The sequence below is a fragment of the Trifolium pratense genome, linkage group LG7 (genome assembly GCF_020283565.1).
Source record: "Trifolium pratense cultivar HEN17-A07 linkage group LG7, ARS_RC_1.1, whole genome shotgun sequence".
Taxonomy (NCBI): domain Eukaryota; kingdom Viridiplantae; phylum Streptophyta; class Magnoliopsida; order Fabales; family Fabaceae; genus Trifolium; species Trifolium pratense.
In genome coordinates, this window is record NC_060065.1 from 52696263 (window position 1) to 52718654 (window position 22392).

General features: G+C 32.9%; 2 protein-coding genes across 2 annotated transcripts; both read right to left on the reverse strand.

Moving 5' to 3' along the window:
• Positions 1 to 1565: 1565 nt before the first annotated feature.
• On the reverse strand, positions 1566 to 9421 carry LOC123899642 (protein ENHANCED DISEASE RESISTANCE 2). The gene is made up of 21 exons (XM_045950829.1): positions 8932 to 9421; positions 8739 to 8813; positions 8579 to 8632; positions 8418 to 8483; positions 8261 to 8310; positions 8001 to 8107; positions 7822 to 7868; positions 7634 to 7734; positions 6514 to 6609; positions 6338 to 6402; positions 6180 to 6251; positions 5749 to 5895; positions 5305 to 5603; positions 3719 to 3782; positions 3454 to 3629; positions 3257 to 3358; positions 3085 to 3135; positions 2860 to 3003; positions 2518 to 2613; positions 2198 to 2299; positions 1566 to 1925 (listed from the first exon to the last, which is right to left on the reverse strand). The coding sequence occupies exons 1-21, from the start codon at positions 9097 to 9099 to the stop codon at positions 1833 to 1835; spliced, it is 2175 nt and encodes a 724-aa protein (XP_045806785.1). The 5' UTR covers positions 9100 to 9421; the 3' UTR covers positions 1566 to 1832.
• A 2391-nt stretch (positions 9422 to 11812) lies between these two features.
• LOC123899643 lies at positions 11813 to 20691 on the reverse strand. Its single transcript, XM_045950830.1, has 15 exons — positions 20338 to 20691; positions 19097 to 19206; positions 18864 to 18978; positions 18634 to 18765; positions 16139 to 16243; positions 15513 to 15596; positions 15302 to 15417; positions 15009 to 15110; positions 14811 to 14924; positions 14638 to 14694; positions 14480 to 14546; positions 14316 to 14369; positions 13546 to 13623; positions 12342 to 12377; positions 11813 to 12057 (listed from the first exon to the last, which is right to left on the reverse strand). Exons 2-15 carry the CDS (start codon positions 19105 to 19107, stop codon positions 11956 to 11958), a joined length of 1173 nt encoding a protein of 390 aa, XP_045806786.1. The 5' UTR covers positions 19108 to 19206; positions 20338 to 20691; the 3' UTR covers positions 11813 to 11955.
• Positions 20692 to 22392: the final 1701 nt, after the last annotated feature.

Consider the following 22392-nt stretch of genomic DNA (forward strand, 5'->3'; position numbering starts at 1 on the left):
CAAGTACTACTAACTACTAACTAGTTCATTTCAAATTCATCATCGTACTTAATGGAAAACAATCAACAAACAATATCTTATCATGGGATTTAATCTTGTTGGAGAAAGGTTTGTCATTGTACATTATATTTAGGAGCACCTCGAACAATAGTTTAACATAAAAGGGGGGCCAACTCCCTTTGATAATGATGTATCATGTGTTAAGGTCGTTGGTTAGATAGATATGTATGCAAGTACACTCACTTATGGTACAAGCTAAGTACAATTATCTTTCATAATGCTAAGGCTTATGTTTCGCACCATCCGCGATAGAACTCTCCATTTTTTGTATTTAAACGAGTCTCACGTGTACACATCACTTATTTTAATAATACATTTCACATCATCCACAATAGAACTCCCCATTTTTTAATGTACATTATATTTATGAGCACGTCGAACAATAGTTTAACATAAAAGGGGGGCCAACTCACTTTGGTATGTATCATGTGTTAAGGTCGTTGGTTGGATCGGTAGGTAGTATGTAAGTTCACTCACTTATAATTGGTAGAAAACAATTATGCTTCACAATGCTAATACTTGCATTTCACTCTTAATGCTCCTATTTGATCCCTTTTTATGACACTATTAGTACGAGTAATCTATATTAGAAATAATTTGGACTGCCATATTTTGATTTGTTTAGAAATAATAAGACTCAAATGTTTTTTTTTATTGTAACTTATCTTATGAAAATAAATGAAAACGCAAATCAGATTTACATTCATGCATATGCATTGTTGTGTTCGTTCTTTCCAATAGCTGTGAGTGTATTGTCTTACAAAGTGGTCACCCATCACTACCAACAATATTGGGGGGAAAAAAACCAACTGGCATAACTTTTTTTATGGAATAAAAAAAAAATTAGTTACTTATTTTACCGATTGATAACATGAGTCAGAGTTCGAAACCTGATCACGGTGTCTGACTTTAACAATTTCGACAATTTTACTAATTGAGCTAAAATTCATTAAAAACAATAACATAATTTAATCTAAAGTGATGTTGCTCATAATTTAGATTAAATTATGTAGTTACAAAAGTTACATGAAATGAATTCAAAAACTATCTTAAATATATAACCCCAAGATAGCATAACACAAAGATAGTATAACGCTAATGGTATACATTTGGATCCCAAAAATGAAATTTCTTAAGTGTGATTTTCACACAAGAGTAAAGTGTGATCTCACATCATTCAAAGTCATCACATATAAACTAGTTATGTGTACTAGTTATGTGTTTCTCTTGCCTTTTGAAGAGTAAGAGGGTCACACTTTACCCTCTCATTCTCATGTGAAAATCCCACACGAAAGGATCCATCCCCTCTGATCCCTTAACCATTTGGTCAAGAATTCGGTCTATGGTCTATGTATATGGAAAAACATATGTTGGAAGACCTCAATCTTTTAAATGGATCTCAGTTATCTTGAGTAGTGTCCACAGTTCTTTGGTTTACTCGGAAGAGAAAAACTGCTAAGATTTCCTTGCCTATCCACACACAATTGCTAAGGAATGAAAGACGCTTTAAATCGGAGAAAAATAATCAATCAATTTTAATGAACGAATGCAACTTTTTATTTTACAAAGATTCATCCTACTCCTACCAAACCATATTCATCCTAACAATGCTCACAGCACCATAAACTACCGTGTGATTCAAATCGACTGAACAAATGATGATTTCTGAAATCAGGTATATGGAAACAAGAATGTTGAATTTCAATTATCTACATTTGCAACTTGGAATTCTATCTTCCAAAACGTACTTTTGTCACAAGTTTCATTGAAAATCAAGGCTTTAGACAAACTGCTTTAGAGGCATCCAGATGGTTAAGGCGGCAGGTTCCAAGAAGAAACTCAGGGAGCTCTTCACATGTGTTTCCCTGAATATATATTGCAATTAATACTACATCAGCATATAATATTAATAATGATAATGTTAATTAATAATAATAACAATTCGTTCAGAAGGCAAATGGCATTTGTCATCATAAGATACTTTTTCAAACGGTTGTGCATAAATATAGGAGAATATACTTATTTATTTATGTCCTTTGTCGAAATCTAAACATATGCGAGTTTTCAATGATATATAAGTTCCCCAATTTTAGCTCTCAATTAATTAAAAGGAAAAAGATTTGCAATATTATTTTACCTGTATTAAAAATGCCAACTCAATAACCAGATGGTTAAGGCACCCAAGTACAAGACTCACAACACCTCTTGCAATACTTGATGATCCAATATCAATCCCAATCTGAAATGGATGCCAAGATTCCAAGATTAGCTTCTCAGGAAAGATGACCAGTGACTAACTGTTTCATGCATATTTTGTTTTTCGGAGACCACAAGGCACACCAAAGCATACATAGTTTCAAATGCATCAACTTAAAATGGCAAACTTGATATATGTATGCAAATTATCCAGATTTTCCTAACAAGTTGTTACTATTCAACAGATAATCTTAAACTTACTTCCAAATAGTTTTTTCCCTGGAAATAGTTGATTTCAAGAGCTTGGCCAATTAAGCACGCCTTCTTTCCCACACTCTGTTTTACTATCCATGAACCCTGAAACAGGAATGTCAACTCTCAATCCATATATTTTCCTTCTTAACGTGGACCACATATACATATAGTTATGGGAAAAGCATGTTCTAATGAAAATATGTATGGCTTTTTACAACTGGGAAAAGGGTTTGAAATATTACGTTGTTTGCTTTGTATATTCTGTACTGAAAGAACAAAATATATAGATATATAGAGCTATTCAGATGCAACTGGAGAGCAGATTGCGTCAGTGATTGCTATACTAACCTTAGATATGTATGGTATAAGTTTAAATCTTGAATCTCTGAAGGAATTATCACCCTTGATAAAACTCTCGAGCAAAGGAGAATCTTCTAAAGGGGTGTTTATCATATAGTATAGTGCCAGGCTATATGTTGTAGAACCTGGAACCTGGTTCAAAGAAAAGCCTAAATTAATATCATAAGCTAAATTTTATGTAAGAACAACCTAAGCCGAGGACTATGGATTAACCTGGATGTTTATAATGAAGAAGAACTCAGGCCCACCCTGTGCTGCATATTTCTGCAAGTTAAAAAAATCGTGAAATTGATTTTTCTTTATAAAAATATAAAGCATAAGTAGTTTCTTGATGGCTAAATATAATAAAAATTAAGAACCAAAACATCAATGCAAAAAAGCCAACCTGCACAATGCTCCCAGGACGGCCACCAAGATCATCTTCTCTTCTGTCAGATCGCAACCAATCTGCAGCAACCATTTGCATTAAGGTCCCCTTTGCTTTAACCTGGTAATTAATATTCCATATGTTTGAGATCAGTGACAAAGTATTTCTCCTATTTTTGCAAATAAAAAGTGAGTATGTGGTGGTTCTTCTTATACCTTGAGGCGGTCTTCAAGATAATTTTCTCCACGAATCAGGAATGTGGAAGGATCTGCATCTGTCACACTGCAAGGTAATGTACAAGTAGGATCTTTTGGAAGAGTTGATCCATACGGCCATGTAATGCTCTCTTCCCTAACCATCTCTTGCAAATCCACATAACCCCTTTTATGAACTGCACAATTTGTCTCTAGGCATTGTTAATCAAAGGAAAAGTAAAATAACTGATATTTACCGTATGCTATCAAAGAGTATGCAAATGACCTGCAAGATCGTGCAATTTTCTCACAAAATTAGCAGCAGATGATAACTTCTGGTGGCGAATGTCCTGAAATTCTCAAATTCATAGGACAACAAAATGCCAAATCAATCAAAATAGAAGTTCAACAATATTTCCAATGCAAAATAATAATAAAAATAAGAGTATGAAAGCATAGTCAAGTCATGAAAATGTATTATGTGGTATGCAGTTTAAATAACCTAGCACCTCTTAGGATGTCATGAACAGTGATGAAGATGCTTGCAGTAAAGCAAGTACCCTATGGGTTTTGACAGGATAAAAAGCTAAAATGCTAAAGTATAAAAAAAAGCATAGAGCTAAACATCTGGAGTAAATTCATAAACATGATTCAATATCAAAACGATCATGAATTAAGGATCATTTCTAATTTTGAAACTTTAAAACAATGTAGTCAAAATCAAGAGATCCTATCTTTGATTTGGGAAGGGGAATGAAAAGTGTATATTGTGGGATGTAAAACGGGTAGTAAGATCCAAACAATTATATCGATAAGGTCATACACTACCAACTGAGCAAAACACGGGATGAAGGAGAATACCAAAACAGAGAACAGATTCAAGCACCAAACTACTAATAAGGTCATACACCACCAACTGAGCCAAACACATGGCAAAGGGAATGACCAAAACAGAGAATAGATTCAAGCACCAGACCACCAAATCAGTGAACCAGTAGCCCTAAACTAGCCTTTTGATGCTGCAGTAGCATTGAACAAAGGAAGAACTAGCCTTTTGATACTGCATCGCACAAAAGGAACACCGAAGAAGAGAGCACAAGATAAAAAAAGATGTTTTCAGTTGGGACAAAATGCTAAAAATAGGGTTAGAGGGGGCCGAAAACATATTCAGGGTTGAGAGAAACATGTTCAGCAGTTGAAACTTGCTTTTCGTCCGGCGGGGTGGGATTGCACTATCTCACCAATCTTATGTGCAAACTTGGATATCCTACACAATCTGGTGAGATAGCATTCCAGAGTATGATTGGGATGCCCAGTGCTCCAAAAATCATAGAATTGTGTTATTAAGACAGTGATTTTGATCACCTTTTACTTTTTTCTTTTAAAAGTTCAGATTCAATATAACTTACATAATTTACATCATCTTAGACATCAAAGGCACATCTCTAGAGGAGTCAGCCTCCTACTTCTATGATAAAACTTGTATTTTTTTCCTAAAACTTGAAGCATTTTTAGACTCATATCAGAGACCCCGTGAACAAAAAGTTGGGTGTCTTGAGTCTTCATTTCAGATTATGGAGTAAAAAAACTTCTACACAAGTTGAAGTCCCGCGAATGATTCAGAAATAAAGCATAGTTTATCAACTAATACGAAAAGTAAAGCAGAGTTTCGCAAACAGACAAAAAGAACTGAAAACAACATATGATATTTGAAAGCCTGGTGGCACTGACCGATCATTATCAAATACACATTGAAATCTAAAGCAATCACTCAGTAGTCAGTATTAAGTTTCGAGACAAACTGCATTCTGAATTACTTAGTATTCTTCATATCTTTCAAGTGCAATAAAAGAAACTATTTCGAATTTTTACCTGAGACTTCTGGTGACTACATTCAGTCATCCATCCATTTTCTGACTCATCACCGTTTGATAGTTCCATAACATCATAAAACTCATCATCAGCATCATTTAGACTAACAAGGCTTGCATGCTCTGGATCTACTTCTCCAGTTGAGTGATCGTGATTGTTCTCATCTACTACCTGTATTTGGGTATCCGAGTTGGCATATTCTTCCTTCACACTATTTTTTATGTTTCTTGTCAACTCTCCGGATGAATAATCAGACAAATTGCAATTCCCTAATTTAGTTCTAAATAACTCTCGTAATGCTGCACATGCAAGGAAAATCAATAAGTAAAATATAAACTACATCATCAATCTTCTGATTAAGTATCTTCATATCCAGTGATATAAAATAATTGTAGGCCAGTAAGAATATAAAGAGTATAAAAATGATCAACAAAAGAAGACTACCAGCAACTCTCCCAAGCATTTGAATGGTCATAGAGTACGCTGATGAGGATTTAAGATAAGATCTCCAGCATTTCCAATCAATAGCAAGCATATGCTTCACAACAGATTGTTTTCCCATGTTCGCCGGTGATATAACATACCCTCCACCTACAAAAGAATGTAAGTTGTCATCCTTCAATTACTTTCATTCATAAATTTTCCTCTAAACTGTCTACCTATCAACTTTCCGAGGAACTAGAACATCTATAAAAACAAATTTGGAAATCCTGAAGTGAAGGAAAATGATTCAAAAATTGGTGAATTGTTCTTAAAGTTCAGAATGAAAATGATTTAAAGTAAGAACATTGCAATTCCAATAGTATCAAATTTATATTTTAGGTAGTACAAGACCAGCTAATAGAATGGAATAGAAATGTTTAAGTATACATTACTTTTAAGGCAGGCACGAATATAGCCTTTCTGGTGAGGACACTTTTTGTGAAACACGGAATGGTAAAGAATAACTGTGACAAGGAAAACCAAAGAAGTTACTTTCATTCACAATAATTGTGTATTTACACATATATTAGCTTCTATAATACATTACTACCATAGGTTCCATCATCTTCTCTCCTCCAATAGCGCCGCAACAAAAGATCTCTTCGTTTCACTCCCCTGTAAAAAATATGATATGAAACTAATAAAACTATCACTCGTGAAAGGCCAGTAGGTACCGCCTCAAAACAATAAGTAGTAAACGATAAGTATTAGAAGGTTGGGTCTTACCAAGGCAACCAATCACTATATAGCTGCTTGTGAATAATGTCGGTGTGACCATCCAGGTGCTCAACTACATTCCCCTTGTAGAAACAGAAATCCCATCTGCAAACCAATATAGAACAAAGCAAAAAGCAATTGAAAACCATGGTTTATAAAATTTCAGCGTGATTGTACTGCTTACCTATGCATTGCTATAACGTAACCTATCAATGACTAAAGTTTCTCTTTGCAGTTAATTGAAATTTTAAACGGCCAAGATTCCTACACGCTGATATTTCAAACAAAGCACTTGCTTTTACCTTGGTTCAAGGGCATGATTATTTGACAATAAAAGCAAAAGAGTGTGTACCAATTCAATGTCCATTTAAAAGTTCCACAGGATCTTAATGTAGGTTTTAATTGATGATAGATTTGTTGATATAATTCAGAGCCCTTTTATCACATACCATTTCACAGATTTTGGGGAGACTAAAATGAGAAAGGAACTTTCGGCAATGTTCAATTATACTGTCCTTTTATTTTACGCAAATGATGATTGGTTAATGGCTATCTTAGATAGAATGCAAAGAGACCATTGGCCAATGGCTTTCCAAGATCGAGCATATGAAGACTAGTAAGGTTTATGCAGATGATTTTTCATTTCTTCAGTGCTCTGATTTTTAGTTTGTTTTGCTCTTATACTTCTAGTATTCTCTTGTACAGGAACAATTCATCATTTATCCACAAATAATAATAATATAGTAAAATTGCATAGGTGTAATATACCGTGACAATGTAATTCTAACCATCACAACAAGGGGTTATAAGGTGGGTGGGTTTGTTTCCGGGGAGGGACATAAGGATAAAGGGATTGGACTTGGAGTGATAACGGGGACATAGGTTCAACTCCCCTGATAACATTTGCTGTTAAAAAAAATTACAATATGCAAAACCAACTCCCGCCTAACATAACACACCAAAAACCCAAGTCAATAAGCAACAAAATGAAATTATCCTGAGACAAAATATCTTCATACCAATTAAAAGTTGCACCTAATGCAAAAGGTACAAACATCAAATAAGATAGTGTGTTCTTGTTGATATAGCAATGTCATTGTGGAAGATCACATCAACTTAAAGGACTTACTCTGATCTTGAAGGACCAAGTGACATAAGAGTCTGGAAAATGGCTTCTGAAGTTCCATCTACCACACCAACAGCCATTATTGCAGGGTGATCATCCCATTTCTGGAGATTAGACGGCATTCAAGAATTAGTCTTTTCCATTTTAAATTAAATATAAACAACCTTTTACTGAAAATAAATTTTGCCAACCTTCCCACCAGAATCCCTGTCTTTTGCTTCCTTGAATAGTCGTAAACCTGCATTACACCCACAAAAACATTTGTGTAAGTTTTAGCTAGGTTTTGATTAAGTGAAATTCTGAAACAATTTTCAAATAAAAAAAAAAAAAAACAACCCAAACAGCAGCAGACAGTGAAATAAGTCTTTACCATTTTGGCAGCCAAAGATTGTCCAAGGTGATGGGGCAATAACATCAGAAGAATTAAGTGTCCAGTCTATAGAATTTTGGTGATTTCTACTCGAAGATCCACTTAAGCTACAAGCATGGCACCAAAAAACAAAACAAAGGGTCATGCAACAAATACACACAAAGAAAAACACAGCTCAAAATAGCCTCAAATACTCATTAATAAAATCAACTTAAGACTTTTTGTTGCAGTTAAATCATTTCTGGGAAAGATATAAATACCTAAAGGATTGCCATCTCCTCTTGGAACATCCTATAGCTTCTGGAGCACCCTGCACAAGTTAAAACCAATAGCTTCATCCATCATTCAAACAGTTCCACCACAAGCTAAAAAATAGTCTCAGATCATATATCTATGAATATGTGTATGTATCGGTACCTTTAAAGACGCTTCCTGAAAGGATTGAATCCATCTCGCAGCTTCTTCAGGACGACTTGCTCCTAACTACAACACTCATACTTCTTAATTCCAAATTGAAACATAATTTCAAATTAATCAACAATAACCTAAATTTTAAATAAACCTAATAGTAACCTCACCTTTAACTGATCATTGTGATTCGAACTGTTATATAGTGTGAATATAAAGAATACCTACAAACATTAAGCATTTCACAAGCAACATTAATTTAAAATTAGAACACAAAAACCAATACTAATTATAAAAAAAATAAAAATAAAAAAGATTAAACATATATACTTTTCTGTTAATACTCTCTCTTCCATTATCCATTACACGAATGCACGAATCTACAATAGCACTTCTAACAGGATCCTGAAAAATAAAATCAGTTTCAGTTTCATATGATCTAATGAATCTAACAAGCTCAATTTAGTAATGGTTATGAGTTTCGATTTTACTCAAAATGATGAGAAATTAGAATAAAACGAACCTGATCAATGGAATTGGGAACGGATTTGAAACTACGAAGAAGATGATTATCAAGAACGAAGTAACGTTTCCGAGAAAACTGAAGTCCGAAACGGTTACAACGAATTAGGTATAACCAACCTTCCATTTTACTACTGATTTGTAATGAAGTTTCATTTTCATTACTCATTTTTCACGTTTAAGTTATTAATTTATGAATGAATGAATGAATCAAAAGAGTAATTGAAAGAACTGAATCATTGAGTTGAGAAATTATTAAAATAGTAAAATGAGATTTGATTCTCTTGTTGATGATGATGCAATGTAGAATGAAAAAAATCTTTGGAATTTCAGTTGTTGGAAGTAAAACGAAGAAATCAATGTAACGGAAAGTGAATTGAGTTTATGCTTATTGTGTTGCGGTGCGTAGCGTACGTGCCTTAGCATAAAGTGACAAATGTTGTTGCTATTGCCCGCTGTAGAGTGAATGCAAATTCTCATTACATTAAATTACGTATTTCTCCCTAATCCGTAATCCTTTCTTCTCTACTACGCATTCTCTTTTTTTTTTTTTTGCTTGTTAAATCACCATTTTAGTTTTTGAACTGTTTCGAGTTCGAACTCCGACTTTTATATATATAATATAATACGATGTTGCTATCAATTGAGTTAAGTTTACGGGGAATAACTTTCAATCATATTAATTACCGAATGTATTAAAATTGTAATTACATTTACACGTGTTTTTCTTCTATTATTATTTTTGATTTTTAATATAAGAGAAAATTTATTTTTTAAATACATTGAATAATTAATGTATGTAGCCTATATTATACAGATATATATATATATTTTTTTTTTATTGCAGAATACATTTAATCAAGGCTCAAAATTACAAGGGGGTTTGTCTTTTTGGACAATATCCCCGATATATATTAGTTACTCAACGTATCTAAAAAGTAAAGTTTATCTTATATTAAAGACCGAATGAAATATTAGTTCTTTTGATCTTCGAATATGTTTTTACTAGTTAGTCTTAGAAAAAGTAATTAATATCATTAGTTTTATTGTAAATTCAAACTTTGATCTCTTACTACTAATATAACCCATGTATTTTGCAACTACAGTTAATCTACCATTATATTCTAAGAAATTATATTATATTATTATTATTATTCTGCTGTTCACAACGGAACACCAGTGACTATACTTTCATTGATTATGATAATATTAATTGCAGCTAAAATAAACCACACAAAAATATTATTTTAAAATTAAAATAATTTTTAAATTCGTGTGATTGTCTCTGAAGATGAAGTTTGAGCTTACTTTATGAAAAGGGTGTTCTTACTCGCCAATTGTTTTCCTTTCTTCCTAAAACTCTTTTAACAGCCGTAGTTTTAATGAATTAAATTAAGTTATCAACTAATAGTACTATACTATGATGATGATTGATTTTTTAGGGTGTAGTTTTTTTTTTACACCTTAAGATAAATTTTTATGAGTTCTCGCTCTTAAGAAATAGTTGTAAAAACAACATTTACTATCAATAAATTTATTACTACATTAATTAATTTTCTTAGAGCCTGTTTGGTGCGCTAGATAGGATATTGACATGATATGATAAGAAGTTGGATAACAATAGGATAGGATAGTAATAGGATAAACAATTATCCTATCATATGTTTGGTGTACACATGATAAAAAAGAGGATATATCATTAACAAATGCAAACAAACATTGTCAACATTCAAATAAAAAAAATACTAACTTTTCTTCAAACAAACAAACAAAAGGTATCTTTTCATAGAAAAAAAATTATTCATAATCAAGAACAGATGAACAAACAAATTATTATTGTTTCAATTTATTCATAATTAGAAAAGTGCACCAATTAGGGGTAAGTAGATATCAGACGCACATTAATTCTTGAAAGAAGCAAATCCTAGGGATTATTGGTAGAAAGTGGAGTCGGTCGGTTGTAGAGAATGAAGACGAAATTGAAGCGGTTTGCAGCAAAAGAAAAAATCATTTGGAGAAAAGAGGCTCTGTTTGAAGAGAACGAAGAAGAATGGAGTCCAGAAAAAGAAAAGGTAAGGCGTTGATGCAGAACGTGGGACTCGAAGGAGGGACTTCTTGAAAAATAGAAAGCACGCTGCTTATCCGGTTGCTAACCCAACTAAAATTGAGGATAAGAATAACAAAGACTCAATAGGATAGGATTAATAATAGGTTAACTTTATCCTTTCCTATTGGTGCACCAAACAAAAGATTTGAGCAGGATAGGTTAATTTTATGCTATCCTGTCTCCCTATCCTGCGCACCAAACGGGCCGTTAATTCTTGTGATTTAGTAAAAAAATACCTGTATATTTAGGAACTTGTTAAAACAACAACGAGACTAGTGTTGGGTATGTTTCATTCGCGAAATAGTACTACAATACAAATCATTGATCAACATTTAAAGGAATATTTGTAGCAGCAATAGATTGCATCGTAAGGATCAATCTACTTAGCATTGATTTTTTTTTTTTGAGTTGCAGGGCATACCCAATGAGTTGGGAGGTTTAAAGCGACTACAAGGGTAACAATCAATAATAGATTGATATATGTGGTAGGGTTTTGGACTCTTTAAACAAGTGATCAGAAGTACAATCATTGACTCTTTCTTGTTGATAAAATTGATTGAGAAGAAAGAACTCACCTCCTGTAATAAGCAAGTTCTTCGAAAAATATTAATCGTGGTAAAAACTTTAAACATATAACATGATAACCCAATAATTTGTTTAAGAGGAGTGCTTAAAATCCTGAAACATTAGTTAGCGAAACTCTGATCAAAGTTTTGCATTGACATGTGTGCAGTAATCTAAAATGACACTTAAAAAGAAACGGAGGGAGTAGTAATTATACGGATGAATGTTCTCATTTATAAAAATTAAAATGTACTCTGTATACCAAAAATTACACTAAAGAGGGGGAGAAACCAATACACAACGGAAGCCCCTAACTGTGTTTTAAACATGTACAATAGGAAGATGATCCATGTACTAACCCTTCCCATTCAGATTAAGTTCTTTGATATGATCCTTGTCAGCATTGCTTAGGCGGGTTTGAAACTGGGCCCATTCAGTTCTGCATCGGATTCGGACCTAAAAGAGAAACCGGGTGACATTAAGCACAGCATTTAGCAAAAATAATCACAAAATATTTGTTTTTAAATGGCATTGCCGAGAGAATGTTTCTACATTTATCTTAATTGTGGTGGTCGTTGATCCAAAAAATAATAGTATTGTAGAGTATGAAAAACAGAGACTGAGTAATGCTACTAAGATACATGTAGCTCTAGTGGATTTCAGAAAGAAGTCAATTTTAGGTATTTGAGTTGTGTGCAAAAAAACTGCAAGTAACATTGTTAAATAGAAAATACACATACCGCCTCCCGTGGATCTTTTCCGTTTTCGGACTGTCCCTGAAAATTATATCATAAAATTAATACAAAAATAACTTGCGCAGGATAAAACAAGGCTCAAATGGACTGTTATGGCAAGTAGAAGCAACTATTTTTGCATATTGTTCCCCAGAATGATAATATATGCTATGTTCTGCAACAATGTATATGATATATATGAATACACTCTTTTGGATTGACTTATTTGGTCTTTCATTTTCTTTAAAGGACTTATTTGGATTGACTTATTTGAGCTTATCTACCAGCTGAAACACTAGTAAGACTATTTGTGAGAGCTTATTGAAACAACTTATGAGTTATGACATATTCATAAACTGTTTTCAGCTTATTTCCATAAACTCTCTAGAATAACTTATAAAAACAGTTTACCTTTAATTTATCTTTTATTATAGAAAATAGTTTATACATAAAAGCATAGATGATATAGGTGCTTAATTAAGCTGTGTTCAAAGAGGACCTAAATGCAACCCCCTCTCTTTCCCCCTCAAATTGAAAAGCAAATGAAAAGCTTAAAAATAAAATCAATACCAGAAAAAGCTATCATCTACCAATAAAAACCAAAAACTATAACCAAATTACAACAGGAAGCCCACCCACCCCAAAAGAAACATTAAAAATTTGGAACAACACAATCCAGATATCTTTCATGTAGACTTTGTTATGTGAAAGAAAAGAAGAAAAAAAATTATTGCCAGCAAATGTTGATCCAAATAGTAAAGTGTTTGGTTTCTCGTTAAGGTCTATATTTGAGTCTTATGTGGAAAACACAGACAATAATACCACCCGATAAGACTCAGATTATTTTTTATTCATGCATCTTAATGAGAAATGGTTTTTATTTTCCACTTGATCAACCAAGCATACCCCACATATAATCCCAACAACAAGAATGTGCATATATATAGAAATTATTTAATTTGTATACATTGTCGGTGTAAATTTTTTTTGCACAGTAATCGGTCAAAAACCATCTGATTATTGAAAATGTTTGACTTTAAAAATAATTACTTAAAAAGTCACACATTAGAGTGATTGTGATTTATCGATAGTGTAAAACTTTATACACTGCCAGTGTATCAAAATCTCATATAAAAAACTCTCAATGTAGAATGTTACCCTCAATAGAAGTAAATTGCCATAAATATTTTATAAGACAGTGATGACTCACCTGGTTCCCGAGAGAAGGAATTACTTGATGAATAATCCATTGAGAATCAATAACGCCAATTTTTTCATGCGCTGGTTGCTAAAAATAGAAAAAACAGATTCATTCAGATTAAAGCAAGGTTAGGTAAACCAATTTTCATGTTCAAAGAAGATTTTATTTCAGTGATGAAATTGAAAATGTAATCCTGTATTGAGCACAAAATGCACAGATTCCACACAGAAATAGCCCTTGGAAGATTCATAAACATGAAAAGGACATAAAACATAACACTGGAATCCTCTTTGACTAACCCAAGAATAAATGAAACCATAGAATGCATTTCAAGAATTACAATAGATATAGGAGTAATTTAAGAAAAAAAAGAAGTCAAAGTTCATTATTATGAACAGAAACACAATACATTATTATAAACCTGGAAATTAATAATGTTGTGGGATAAGTTCAAAAAGAAAAAACAAAAACAAAAAGTCGTGCTTGGATTTATATCATACTGAGCTTATGAGCTCAGCTTCTGGAGCCACACGTCACCGATTGAAGCCATACCAAATACTACCTCCGGTCCTTTTTATAAGAAACAGTTGATTTTTTAGGTTCATTGAATAATTAATGTATATGGTCTATAACATACACCAGATACATCAAATATCCAATGAACCTAAAAAATGAGTTGCTTCTTATAAAAATGACCGGAAAGGTTAATGAAAAGGATAAAAGCCCCAGCATCATTATTAGGACGGGGTGAGAATAAATAGATAATAGAATGTCCTCACCGGAACACATCTTCTGAGGGCAAAGTCCAAACCCCATCCATGCACTAAATCATTCTACAAGCATATATTTGGAAAAATCATCAGGGTGATTAATAAGAAAGTTTACCCATTCATTCAGTTATATTACAATAACCATCATGTGTGACATGAAAAAAGAAATATACCTGAATCATATGCCACACACAACGCCATGCTTCCCGAGAAAAAACAGGAGCCATAATTTCCACAAATCTAAAATAACAGAAGAAATAATAATGTTAACTGCATAGACAAAGAAAAGAAGGACCACATAATGATAAATCAAGGGTGGAAGAGAGCGTACGCAGCACAAGGAGGCAAATGTGGATCACTACACCATCCTGGTTTCTCTTCAGTGACCCTATATGCCAACACAACATAAATGTTTTGAGATTTAAGGAAACTTTTGAATCATGAAAAAAACACCATATTACATCAATGCTTAAAGTTGGAAAGAGAGGAAGGCCGAAGTAATACGTGTGAACATCTCTGTCACCCCTCCGCTTTGTCATCTCCCATGTCAATCCGTTATTGGGCTCAATACCAGGTTGAGAGATTTCTAAACCATGTTTTATGACTAAATTCATATACCTAGAGAGTAGAATATAGTAAATTAATTAAACTAAAAATTGAGTTAATGTACACTTAAGCAGAGTAAACACATGAAAATCATACTTGTCCCCGTTGAAGTGTTCCACTCCAAGATCTTCATCCCAGATAAAAATATATTCATAAGCTGATACTATATCGGGGTGCAGAAACCTTTTAGCATACCACCTGTATAACATAATTAGAAGCAAAGTGAAGAAAAGTGAGCGTTGCAGTATAATGCATCCATCCTGATAACGAAAAGCTCTTATGAATTCCAAATTAAATGTTAACACAAACAATTGGCTTCTCAATTCTCCAATACTTTGCTCGTGAACTCAGTGTGTTAAATGCAAAAAAAGGGAGGAAAAAAGTTATACCATTTTGTTTGTTTCCTTGCACTAACATGGATTGCGTTCTTTGACCACTCAAATTGATCCCATTCACTAGTTCGACCATCATAATGAAAGAGCAAAATTGCAAAATCATCAGAAAACTACAGAACAATTTTATAGTTAGTTTTTTCTGAAGAAAATATGAAATAGTAAATATACAAGTAAATTCAAATATACAAATGCAGTCTATCTCAACCTTTTTCACTGCAGCATCAATATTATGCCTCTGAGCATAACCAACAGTGAATGTAAGTAAATACTTTGGCTTTTTCTTTATGTCCTGCAGAATTCATGGTTTCGGTGTAAGATTTGGAAAAAAGAAAAGAAATAGATGGAGAAGATGTAAGCACTATCTCCATATCAAGAAAACAACTCATCGACGTGCATATCTCCTAACACACTCATAAGCAATGATCCTCATACATGCATAAAAGCTGCATGAAGACAGAAATGAGATTAGTACACATCTCAGCCAATTTGGCCATGCACCAGGGGGAATAGTTTTATTGTCTAGTATACCCTTTTCAACTAAAACTGAGGTTGAAGTAGGAAAAAAAATAGTAAGCATGGGTCTTTTTCCTGTGACACACTCGACATCACGATTCATAGACAACACATACAAATTAGAGTGCCTGACATCACAAACCATAGACAACACATACAAATGAGACAGCCTGACATCACAGACATGTGGTTTTTTTTTTTTTCCAATTTCAGATAGGATAATTCTTAGTCATATTTGAAGTATATGAGAGGGAAAAAGTAAAAACTATAAGTCACAGATGGTTTCTTGTATGATAAATAACTATTTTTGTCACATACTTCACTAGGATCACCCCATAGTCTGCGCAAAAAAAGATCAGATTCTGGTACAACAATTCCTGGGGGTAGTGATTCAGCTCCACGAGGATTTGATGAAGCATTTATCTGCAAAGGTAGCAGTTTCAAATTAAATTTGATTTATTTGATATAATAAAATGCTACTCACCTAAGGCAAACATAATTATATTATGATGGCATGCTATATGAAATCTATAGCTGCAATGCAACAGAAATCAATACAAATAATTCTAGAAAGTACCTTAACCTTAAAAAAAATTGAGTCCCTAAGGATTATGTATGGGCCTGTTGAGCCTCTTAGTATTGGTTAGGATATGTTGAGTTATTCTGTTGTGCATACTAGATAATAGGATAGTGATAAGGCTTATTTGGATTTGATTTTCAGCAGGATGTGATTGATGAGATGGCGATCTATATGATAGAGATAAGGTTGATTTGAATTTTATTTTCTACGGGTTATGATTGTTGAGATGAGGATCTAGATTCTAACCAGACAAGAACACTCGTTCCCTCTCCTCCAGTGAAACCTATAGTTGGTTATCGACGGGTATTCGCAATCAAAGTAGGCCTAGATGATCATGTCGATTGCCTGAAAGCTCACCTTGTAGCTAAAGGCTGTACTCATATTTTTTATATGAATTATAGTGACACATTTTCTCCGGTTGCAAAAATGGTGTGTCTTTTCCTATCTATGGCTCCTATGTGAAGTTGGCCTCTCTGTCAGTTGGATATAAGAATTCTCTTCTTACATTGTGACTTAGCTAAGGAAGTTAATTCTAGAAAGTACCTTAACAAAATTGAGTCCCTAAGGCAAACATAATTATATTATGATGGCATGCTATATGAAATCTATAGCTGCAATGCAACAGAAATCAATACAAATAATTCTAGAAAGTACCTTAACCTTAAAAAAAATTGAGTCCCTAAGGATTATGTATGAGTCCTAGAATCTATAGCTCCGAGCAACCACTTGGGTTCATTTCTCAGGGGAAATTCGGTGGCTATGTTTGTAGGCTCCGAAAGTCTTATACAGCCTCAAGTAAAGTCCTAAAGCATGGCCTGACATATTCAGTTCCTTAGCACAATTTAGCACCGAAGATGACCATTATAGACATTGCTCTACAAATCAATGCACCTATCTTGTTTATGTGGATGATATTTTCATTGAAGGAAATGACTGAAGTGGTATTCAGAATCTCTAGCGACATTTGTTTTAGCATTTCAGACTAAGGACTTGGCCAACTGAAATATTTCCTAAGAATTGAAGTAGGGTTAGTCAAAGAAAGGTGTAGTCAATTCTAAGAGAAAATATGCACTTGACATTTTAGAGGAGACTAGGATGTTAGATTGTAATCCCACCAACACACCTATGGATCCAAATGGCATACTTATGTCGGATCAAGGGGGTCTTTTCTAGATCCTGGTAGATATCAAAGACTAGTTGAGAAGTTGAATTACCTTACAATGACTAGGTCTTTGTAGTAAGTGTTGTGTTCACGTAATAGTCATTGAGATGTAGTAGTCCAAATCTTGAGGTATTTCAAAGGATTTGAGATCTCCAGGAAAATGATTAATTTATGAATATCAAGGATCTTGACAATGCTAATGTTTGTTAGATTGCTCGAGCAATTAATTTCTAATATTTTTGAAGTACTACTTTGCATATTCAGCGTAGTTTGTCAATAATGACGGGTCTATGACAACTTTTAAAGATGATAAGCTCCTGATTCCTAGACATCTTCACTCAAATTGTTGTTCAACGCACAACTAGAAAATAATTTGTTCAAATAGTAGTCCATTTCATGGCAAGTTTGGTAGTTGATAAACCGTGAATGCTAGCACCTAATCACTATTTTTTTTAAATTAAAAAAAAAATCCCAAGTTAGAATAAAAGCTTACTATTATACACTTTTTCAACATATTTCCTTACTTGAATTGAAGTTTGTGATAATTTTTCTATCTGGTATGTTTTATATCCTATCTACGTATGTAACCAAAGAAAAAATCCTATCTATATATAATCAATTACAGAACAAGAACATAAAAAATCAACCACAAATAAATTTCAAAATACAAAATTATAAACAAGAGCCTATTTAATAAAATATCATCTGACACTTCAATGTACACCTTAAATCTTATTAGAAAAGAAGGTTTAGCTGTTCAAGATATTTTCAACCCATAGCCGTTAGCCACCAAGAAAGATTATTAACACAAAATGTTCCAACATGTCTTATGTAAGATAAAACCATGGCCAATAAATGACGATAGAGAATACTCTGAAAATAAATAAACAAAGATCAAATTCAACCTTTCAAATAACAGTTTAGCTTTCACTTATTATATCCATGCTAACAGCCAAACCATGTTGTCTTGGAATACAAGTATAAGTATTGACCAAAATTATGAGGCTTTACTTTTCTGAGAATATAAGTACACGAATGCAAATCCTTCTAAAGAATAAGCATGGAGATTACCTTTGGTAAACTAGCTGACCCTAGGGCTTCTATCTGTTTGGTTCCAGAAGATACATCAAAAAATGCGTCTGATCTGCTTATGTCAGACATAGGCACATCAAAAGAATTCTTTACACCTGAAAGTAAGCTAATCTGCAAAATATAGCCCCCCGGGAAAATGATTTTTTCAATAAAAAAGGATGATAAGTGCCTGATACAACACTGAAAAGATTAATGGTTGTAAATTTTACCTTAGTCAAATGGACAGATGAAAATGAAATACCAATAAAAAATCCAAAGGCAATTCCCATAATTGCTGTGATAACAATCCAGGTACTATCCTTTCCATTTGATCTTTTAAACACACTAGAGAAGAAATAGTAAACCAAGTTAAGGCATTTTGATTGAATGGACACAGAGAACAAGTGCAAGTAAAAGAAAATATTATTAATCTGTTAAGCTACAAATACAATTTTCCTCTTACCTGCGCTGCATTATTCCCACGCAGTCAGTATCTAGCAAAACCAAGTCGAGATAATTGTCACCCAGAAAATGATCTCCTTATGCAAACTTTGAATCAATCAAATATGTCACCTTTCAACAATCAAAGGAAAGACAAAGTTTAATACACCAGTTGAATAGTAGCTGGGCAGGGAGTGCAATTGTGTGTGCTGTTATATGCATCTATCTATCTATCTAACTTTTCATCCAACTGAATTAACCATGGAGACACCCATATCATGTGCATGTATAAAAGATACCACATTACTCATGGGCTAGTTAATCATGTTCAGTACATGCATAGGTGTGACAGACTTTGTTTGTTTGTATATGTGCGTGCGTGTGTGTGTGTGTGTGTGTGTGTGTGTGTGTGTGAGAGAGAGAGAGAGAGAGAGAGAGAGAGAGATGCAACAATGATGTGATTTATCAGCAACCGAATTTTTTTTCCATATGCAAGAGCCTGAGTTGAACCCCTGCCCACTCGCTTAAGGCCTAAGAGGCCCAAGGCCCTTACCACTTAGACCAACTCATTGATGGTCGGTCCAAACATATTTAAATCCACCAAATCAAAATCAGCACAAATCATTTAAGCCACCATGGCGACACGGGATTAAGGTAGTTTATGAGCAAGTTTAGACAAACTTCTCCACAATCCCTTACAAATAAAATATAAAAATTCAAAATATCTTGCACCACTAACTACAAATTTTTCAAAATCATCTTCAACATTTCAAATTTTTCATAAGCTCCATCATTTAATTTAAACATCTATAACCTTACAAGGAAATTTACTTCATAGAAACCTAGTTTATAAACTACTCCAAACCTATTACCACAATTGAAAAAAAAAGGATCAAATGAAAACCAGATATGGATTTTAGCAACTACTAGTAATACTTAAGTACATCATAATTAACCTCTTCTAATTCTCACACTCCTAAACCATAATCAAAACTTAATCACACCACAACTTTCCCTAAAAAGAAATTCAAAATCCACTTAAAAAATCAAATGAAACTGAAACCGCGTTAAATTAGCACTAAATAAGATAATTACACAATTCCAAAGCCACATTGCAATTTTTCATCAGAATTACAGAATCTAACTAAACGAAAACAAGTAACAAACATCCATTAACAGAATTTAAAGCTTCCGTAAACTACAGCATACTTAATTTACAACTACTCCATAAAAAACGGAAATGGAAGATTCAATTGAACTTACAGAATCAATTGAATAAACACGCTATGGTTGACGTTGAAGTTGAAGCTGAAGATTCTGTTGTTTCGATCTCGATTGAATGAAGAGAGAAGAAACGGTTATATACTGAGAGAATTTCACAAGACTATTCAACAGAGAGGATTGACCATGGTTCAATTTCAATTGTGCAGAAAAAAAATACGAAACTTTAAATTCTGTTAACCTATCAGAGCGTGCCAAGTGGTGACATGTGGGAAAATACTCGGTCTGGTTAGCTTGCACCGTTGGATTGGACACAAGCTATGCCATCGGATGGTTCAGAAAATTCAGAAGCGGGCTTTAGAATCCTTGTCTTTCTACCAAAAATATGGTTGACCCATTAAATTTCTTAGTTAGTTTATCATATTTAATTTTTTGGCTCATCGTATCATATTTAATTTACACACTTATATGTGATGTCAAAATTAGTCAAAAAGAAGAAGAAAGTTTTGTCAAAATTAGTAAAAAAAAATTGTCAAAATTAGCAAAAAATAAAAATTGTGTCAAAAAATAAATAAAATTGGTGGTGGGTCAAAAACATGGTCTTAGAAGATAGATTTTTTTTTTTAACCAAATAAAGATGAATCTATCTCATTAGTGTAACTCAAATGATAGCTACCAGAGGTATTATTGGAGTGGTCAGGGTTCAAACCCCGAATTTCACATTTATCCGCATTTAAATGTGTTAAAGTCTAGTCACTAGAGTACTTGACAAAAAAAATAGAACTTTAGAAAACATTAGTTGGTAAAATTAAATGTAGCCTAATTTTAGTTGATCATTCAAATTTACAGAGTGATAAATTGGTCGGTCAAATTAAATATTGTCGATCACCGATAGTTGCTAGCATACATGACCATCTATCAGTTATAAATTATAAAAGTTCGAAAGAATTTGAATTTTATTTCTAAAATATGTAGCTCGGTTCTTGTAAAAAATTGGATTTTTATATTTTTACTTAAAGATTTCACTTAGACTCAAATACTTTGGAGTGCTTATTGAAGTTAAAGATTTTTTTAAAAAAATTATAATTAATTGTGTTTGTTGATATTATCATAATCTATTCAGGTCATAATTCAGTCTGAGACAAATCAAAAAAGTCCGGCTGAATTGTTGAGCAAACACCAACTATATAGAAAATTATTTGGTCCAATTAAAAATATTTCATGGAGTTTTTTTTTTTATATGCAGGGATTGAAATTCGAATACCAAACACCCCACTTATTAACTTTAAAGATGAAATTTCTAGCCATTAACCTAATTTGACAAAAAAAAAATCCCACATACTCATCTTGGCTTCTTTCAATTATACTTTAATCTGCCACTCGTCGTAGATTTTTGTTTTTGGCAAACAATACGAGATATATCGTACTTATTAACTTTTGATTCCTAACTTAGTTAATTTGAACAATAGCATTGAGATAAGATAGTGGGTTGTGACTATAAATATAGTCATATTCATAACAACTAGCATTCATATATGAAATCTTTCTAGATATCTTTCTAGATATGTTATTCACAAAGTTTTTTTTTTTCTTTTTTCCAAACACTTAATAAATCAAACTATTGTTTTCTATTTTGGTTCCTTGGGCCTTAAGAGACAATGACATAATTGCTTATTGTTCACTCTGTCCATAAACTTCATTGTCTCCCACGTTTTTAGATAAGGGAATTTTTGTGTTGATGACTTAGTTAACATAAGTCTCTATTTAGATAGACGGACTTTTTGGAATGGAATACCTCTTGTATAATTAAGGACAACTTTGATGCTAATAAACTCGATAAACCCTTCTTTAGGGTTGTTTACAGTTAGGGAGATTTTGGTCTATGTCCCCTCATTCTTTTCGTAATCTCTCTTAACTAAGTGAATATATATAGTTTTAGAGTAGTAGTACTTTGCTACTACTCTCTTTTTGGTTAATAAAATAATAATTTAAAAAAGAATGAGAATAAATACATCAAATTAATTAAAACAAAATTACATATAGATTAAGAGTTTACAAAATATTCACAGCTAATTACACCTGATCTCGATAAAAGAA

Excerpts from the sequence above, each read along its gene's own strand:
- LOC123899642 (XM_045950829.1), bottom strand. The coding sequence starts at position 9,099 with ATGAGTAATGAAAATGAAACTTCATTACAAATCAGTAGTAAAATGGAA. Across the intron at positions 8,484-8,578 it reads ATCACAATGATCAGTTAAAG|TTAGGAGCAAGTCGTCCTGA; the intron begins GTGAGGTTACTA and ends TGAGTGTTGTAG. Across the intron at positions 7,869-8,000 it reads AATCTTTGGCTGCCAAAATG|GTTTACGACTATTCAAGGAA; the intron begins GTAAAGACTTAT and ends GGTGTAATGCAG.
- LOC123899643 (XM_045950830.1), bottom strand. Across the intron at positions 14,547-14,637 it reads CATTTGCCTCCTTGTGCTGC|ATTTGTGGAAATTATGGCTC; the intron begins GTACGCTCTCTT and ends CTGTTATTTTAG. Across the intron at positions 12,058-12,341 it reads GAAAAGATCCACGGGAGGCG|GTCCGAATCCGATGCAGAAC; the intron begins GTATGTGTATTT and ends TTTCTCTTTTAG.